The sequence below is a fragment of the Palaemon carinicauda genome, chromosome 11 (genome assembly GCF_036898095.1).
Source record: "Palaemon carinicauda isolate YSFRI2023 chromosome 11, ASM3689809v2, whole genome shotgun sequence".
Classification (NCBI taxonomy): domain Eukaryota; kingdom Metazoa; phylum Arthropoda; class Malacostraca; order Decapoda; family Palaemonidae; genus Palaemon; species Palaemon carinicauda.
The window spans coordinates 44,014,539-44,020,958 of NC_090735.1; the positions used below are offsets into that span (position 1 = coordinate 44,014,539).

Sequence of the window (6,420 nt, forward strand, 5' to 3'; positions counted from 1 at the left end):
GAGTACAGTCTGACGCTTCAAGTTTTGTTAAAGATGAGTATTGCTTACTTGACAATTATGAAATTGAAAGTCAAAGTGTTACTGATTCAAGTATTAAAGGCAGATTAAGGTTAAATGTACAATTTTGGGAAAATATTGGTGCTTATGACAGTGTTTTAGATATTATAAAACACGGTTATAAAATTCCTTTTTACACTATGCCTTGTAGAAATGTTCATAAAAATAACAATTCTTCACTTATGCATAAGGAGTTTGTTGATAGTGCAATTTCAGAATTGTTAAATCAAGGACTTATTGAACAATGCAATTTTGCTCCTTATATTGTTAATCCTCTAACAGTTTCTGTCCAGTCAAACAATAAAAAGAGACTTATTTTAGATTTAAGATGTGTCAATTTACATATACTTAGACAAAGCGTGAAGTATGAGGATATTAGAACGGCACTTGTATATCTCAAGACTAATTCATTTATGTTCAGTTTTGATTTACATTCAGCTTATCATCATATTGAAATGTTTTACCCCCATACAGAATTTTTGGGATATGTGTGGATAAGGAATGGAGAACAACAATTTTTTAAATTTTTGGTTCTCCCGTTTGGATTAAAATCGGCTCCGTATGTTTTTACAAAAGTTACTAGGCCTCTTATTAAGAAGTGGAGGGGAGAGGGAAAACGAGTCATTATGTATTTGGATGATGGTATCGGTATTGGTTGTGACGTACAAGAAACTAGGTCAATGGCGGAGAGTGTTCGGGAAGATTTACGGTTGAGTGGTTTTGTTATCAATGATCGTAAATCAGTGTGGTCACCAGTGCAGAATTTAGTTTGGTTAGGTTTTTGTATTGACACGATGAGGTTAGTTTTGAAAGTTCCAGAAAAAAGATTAAAGAAAGTTCGAGATACCGGTTTAGAAATCATGGGTGATTGTGTCAAATTTAGAAAAGTGTTTGTTCGGAAAGTTGCTAGTTTTGTTGGGCAAATAATTTCAATGTCTACTGTTATAGGGTCTGTTAGTCAGCTGATGACAAGGTGCTTGAGTGTTGACATTTTAAATTTAAGGTCATGGAATGATCATATAGTTTTATCAAATGACAGTTATGGTCAAATTCAGTTTTGGTTAGACAACATAGATGCTATTAATATTAGGCAGTTGAAGTGTCAACCATCGTGTGTTAAGTTTGTATTTTCGGATGCTAGTGGACATGCTTTTGGTGGTTATGTTGTAAATTCTAGGCATGGTATTTCTCATGGAATGTGGAGTTCGGAGGAGATTGGGAAAAGTTCAACTTGGAGAGAGTTGGTTGCAGTTCATAGAGTTTTGATTTTTTTAAATCATGAGGTGGAAGGAAAACGGGTCAAATGGTTCACTGATAATAAGAACATCGTCAGTATAATTTCTAAGGGAAGTATGAAGGTTGATCTCCAAAATATTTCTTTGGATATTTACAGACATTGTTTAGTTAATAGTATTCATTTGGAGATGGAGTGGATTTCAAGGTCTCTTAATGAAAAGGCAGACTTTATAAGTCAACTGCGGGATTCTGATGATTGGGGTGTGTCCTTGCAAATTTTCAATTATATAAGTGAATTGTGGGGATCATTTGAGATTGATTGGTTTGCTAGTGATAGTAATCACAAATTAGATAAGTTTTATTCAAGGTACTGGAACATGAAATGTAGCGGTATTGATGCATTTACAGAGAGTTGGGCTAACATAAGAGGGTGGTTCTGTCCATCTATTTGTTTGGTAGGTAGAGTTTTGGCAAAAATGTCAGAAGATAAAGTTTGCGGTGCTTTAGTGGTTCCGAAATGGGAATCGTCAAGTTTTTGGCCATTGTTGTGTCCAGATGGTACACAATTTGATCATTTTGTTAAGGGTGTTGTTTATTTACCATCACAGAAGGATTTTTATGTGTGGGAAAAGTTATGATTCAATGTTTGGAAATGTTGATCTGAATTTTTATATGCTATGTTAGAAAATTGACTTTAAATAAAAGCATGTGTTTATTAAGGTTTTTATTTTACATGTATTTTTGCAGGCATATGAAAATGATGTAGCCATTCTTCCGGAATCTGTAAAAGAAAATATAGAGAGAATTCCAGAATTATTAGCAGAGTGGCGTGCAAGTTCTACGACTAAAGTGTACTATCAGAGCTATATGAAGTGGGTTACGTGGTTGGAGAAGAATGGCATTCATGATAAAAAGTCTACTATGAAGCCTTTGGTGATTTGTATGTATTTAGCAAGTTTAATTCAGGAAGGAGTTTCAGTGAGTGTGTTATCTTCAGCCTTGTATGGAATTCGCTGGGAATATTCCGTTATTGGAATTTCATCCCCGACAGATTCGGATTTAGTGAAGAATGTGTATGAGGCAGGGAAAGACGTTTGTCTGTACCGATAGCGAAAAAAGAGCCTACAAATGCAGAAATGTTAAAACAAATGTACTGTAAATTTTTTGAAAGTGGAAACATTTATAATCAAAGAACAATATGTGCATGTTTGGTTGCATATTCTGGTTTTTTGTGATGCAGTGAGTTATTGAACATCAGATGTTCAGATGTTTGTTTTGAACAAACGCATATGTCTATTTTTATTGAGAAAAGTAAGACTGATATATATAGAGATGGTCAACATGTTGTAATTGCTAGGACACATACTGATGTATGTCCTGTCAGAAATCTGGAGAAGTATTTTATGTGGTGTGGGTTTTCTAATGAAAGTTCTGAATTTATTTTTCGGAATATTACTAAAACAAAGGCAGGTTATCAGATTAGAAAGGTTAATAAACCTTTGACTTATTCAAGAATGCGGGAACTGTTTATTGAAGCTTTTAAATCTATAGTTTCAGACATTTCAAAATACGGTTTGCATAGTCTAAGAGCGGGTGGTGCGACAGTTTGCGCTAATTCTGGCGTTTCAGATAGATTGTTTAAAAAACATGGGAGATGGCGATCAGAGTCCGCGAAGGATGGTTACATCAAAGATATGCTGGATTCAAGACTGTTGGTTTCGCTTAGATTAGGTTTATAAGCATATTGTTTCGTAATTGGACCTTTCTTTCATTCTGTAATGCAAGAACGCTAAATGCAAAAAATAAATATTATTTTGTTCTTTGGTTGTTTATTATTTCTTATTAAGTGGGATTACAAAAGAAATATAATTTATTTCGGTTGAACTGGGTGAATTAGAATAAAATTATTTTCTTTTGTGTAAACGCCAATGAGAGGTAAGGGGCGGGGCTTAAAGTTTTGTCGAGTAGTGGTGTTCGATATGTATTCATTCTGGCGTTCAAACTTTGCACGGGAAAGTTTGAATTTTTAGGGTATTATCATATACTGTGATAACTGGTATCAAGTTTAGCGGTAACATGTTTTTGAGCATACATGTATATGACAAGCTGCTTGTCTAATGAAAACTTCAGAAGTTTTCAGATGTGGTTGATTATGGAATGCGGAATTAAAATTGTGTGGGAGTGACTTCCTGTAATGCAAGAACGCTAAATGCAAAAAATAAATATTATTTTGTTCTTTGGTTGTTTATTATTTCTTAAGTGGGATTACAAAAGAAATATCCATATTTTAATCTTAATGCTCAGTACATTTCTAATAAAATGAGTGTGAGCGAATAAGACACAGGGTTCACTATGAACTAGTGTATTAAAATTTAATAAACATACATATCAGATCAACATTTATAAAATTTATAAAATGTGGATGATATGCATTAAAGCATAAAGAAAAACAGTCAACAGAAAATATTGTTTCGTCTACTAGGAAACAGATTTGCCACTTCAGTTTGTATACTGTTTATTTACACAAGCGTAAAAAACGCTTGGCACAAGTGTCCGCATTCTGCTATAGTTCACCGACGTCAATGGAACAGTTCGTAAGGACACTTTCGTGGCCTATCGCTCAGTGTGTAGTAACATACAGTGACTACACATGCACCCTCTTAATTGATCGTCCTAAATTAATTACACTGTTCCTCGCAGATTTAAAACAGAAGGTTAAAGAATTCTACCTGCTGCTACCACAGACCTCTTAAGTTGCTCCACTTGTTTTGCATAGTGCATTAAGAACACCTTGGATGACTACCAGCCTGGTGTACAAACAAGGATGCTCAAAGTCATATAATTAAAGAAATTTTATGGAAGATGCAACTTTCCTCGGATCATGACTAACGGGTGTACTGTGTGGATCCGTTCTGCGAATAACACGGGTGATTTTTGCCCTTAGTTATAGATAACTTTGAACCCAGGTTTCTCATCTGAACAGCTGTTCTTCCATAAAGTCTGAAGTTCTATGAAGATAGACCTTTAGGCACTCCACTGGACATAGAGATGCATCTTCCTTCAGAGGGCAGATTCTCTAGGGGCTCCACCTGTTGTTGGGTAGCTTGTTCCTGGTAAGAAATGCTGGGTTTGGAAATAGATTTCGTTCTCCCTCCAAGAACTGGACGTGGCCTTCCTCTGTAGAGAGAGCCACTATTTCACTAACTCTGGCCCCCAAAGCAAGTACAAACAGAAATATGACTTAAATTCAAGACCTTCTAAGCGCATTCCTCATTGTTCATTATTTATACACAATGAAGAATCATATCTAATGACCATGCAAAGGGTCTTTGGAGGCGCTGAAGGGCTAAGCCCAGCATGGGCCTTTGTAGTTCATTAAGAACGTTGTTAGAAAGGTCGACCTGTAAGGCATATGGTATCTGACTTGTCAAGGCAGGCTTGAACAATAGAATTGTGTTGGCTGCTAAACCTTGCTCATGAAGGTGAATGAAGAATAATAAATAGGAATCTGTCAAGATTTCTTTTGGTTTCTTCGCCTTGACAAAGGATATCTATTTCTTCCCTGAAGCCTCATAATGTCTTCTGGTTTCCTCCAAAAGTCTAAACTGACTTTTAACACCGAATCTTTTCCTCATCACTAAGGAGAGAAAATCATGAGATGTAGGTTCCGTGTTTTCTGTGATGGAGCGAAGACAGTTGACTTCTGTACTCGCTGAGACAGGGACGGATCCGGTAGCGGTACGAATTTTAGTCGTAGTTCCAGTACTAGAGGGAACCACACGCTATTTGGCCACTTGTGGGCCACTATTGCTGCTTTCCCTTTGAAGGATCTCAGCTTATCGAGAACCTTCAAAAGGAGGTTGTGCGAAGGGAACAGATAAATATTGGACCATCTGTTCCAATCTAGGGACATAGCATCCACTGCCTCCGCTAGTGGATCCTCGTATGGGGACATGTAACAATCTTATTTTCTTGTTGTCTTTCGTCGCAAAGAGGTCTATCTGCAGCTCCGGGGACCATTCTGACTCTACAGGTGTAAACCTGGATAGAGCGTCCGCTGTCACATTGCGGAACCCTTGAATATGAATTGCTGATAGGTGCTATTTTTTCCTTTCTGCCAAAAGAAAAATGGCCAACATCACTTGGTTGATTTGAGGTGACCTTGACCCTTGTTGATTCAGGCATCTCACTATCACCTCGCTGTCTAAAACCAGTCATATGTGGGTCGAGTGGCGAGGAGATAATTTCTTTAGTGTAAGAAGAACTGCCATGACTACTAGAAAGTTGATGTGAAATGACTTGAAAAGATTGGACCAAGCTCCTTGGACTCTCTTCTGAAGAGAGGGACCTCCCCAGCCTTCCTTTGTGGCGTCTGTGTGAATAGTTACTGACGGGGGAGGAGGTTGAAGAAGTATTGATCTCTTCAACTGCTTGGCATTGGACCACGGCATGAGACGCGTTCGCAGTCGAGTCGGTAGAGGTCTTATTTGATCTCTTCACGCGTTTGATACATATTTTTTCCAGACTTCTGTTGCATCCTTTTGCTGTGCTCTTAGCACTGGGTCTGTTATCGAAGCAAACTGTAGAGAGCCCAGCACAATCTCCTATTCGCGTCTTGAAATCCGTTTTGATTTCAATAGTCTCTTGGCAGATCCTGCTATTTCTTTCCTCTTCATCCCAGAAATGGAAAGTCGATGTGACTCCAAATTCCAGTGGATTCCCAACCACTGAAATTTTTGAGCTGGAGAAAGTCGAGACTTTTTCATGTTGATCTTGAATCCCAGATGTTCCAGGAACTGGATCACTATCTTAGAAGCTTGCATGCATTCTGTCGTGGATGCTGCCCACACCAACCAGTCGTCCAAGTAGGCTACTACTTGGACCCCCTTTAGGCGTAATTGATGAACGGCCGCGTTCACGAGATTCGTGAAAATTCTTGGGGCTAAGTTTAGCCAGAAAGGCATGGCTCTGAAGGTGTAAAGTTTTCTATGTAACTTGAAGCCTAGGTAGGTAGAGAGGGGACGATTAATTGGAACGTGCCAATAAGCGTCAGACAAGTCTATAGAAACAGCATATGCCCTTTTGGGCAGTAAGGTCCTTATGTGTTGAAGTGTGAGCTTTCTGAAC

General features: G+C 37.8%; 1 protein-coding gene across 1 annotated transcript; it reads left to right on the forward strand.

The window, feature by feature from the left end:
• Window positions 1-683: 683 nt before the first annotated feature.
• Window positions 684-2,403, forward strand: LOC137649260 (uncharacterized). The gene is made up of 2 exons (XM_068382247.1): window positions 684-1,748; window positions 2,041-2,403. The coding sequence occupies exons 1-2, from the start codon at window positions 684-686 to the stop codon at window positions 2,401-2,403; spliced, it is 1,428 nt and encodes a 475-aa protein (XP_068238348.1).
• The last annotated feature ends 4,017 nt before the right edge of the window (window positions 2,404-6,420 follow it).

What these genes read in the sequence shown, in the direction of transcription:
- LOC137649260 (XM_068382247.1), top strand. Translation starts at nt 684, where the DNA reads ATGTATTTGGATGATGGTATCGGTATTGGTTGTGACGTACAAGAAACT. An exon ending in TCTGTCCATCTATTTGTTTG is followed by an intron (nt 1,749 to 2,040) that starts GTAGGTAGAGTT and finishes GTATTTTTGCAG; the next exon opens with GCATATGAAAATGATGTAGC.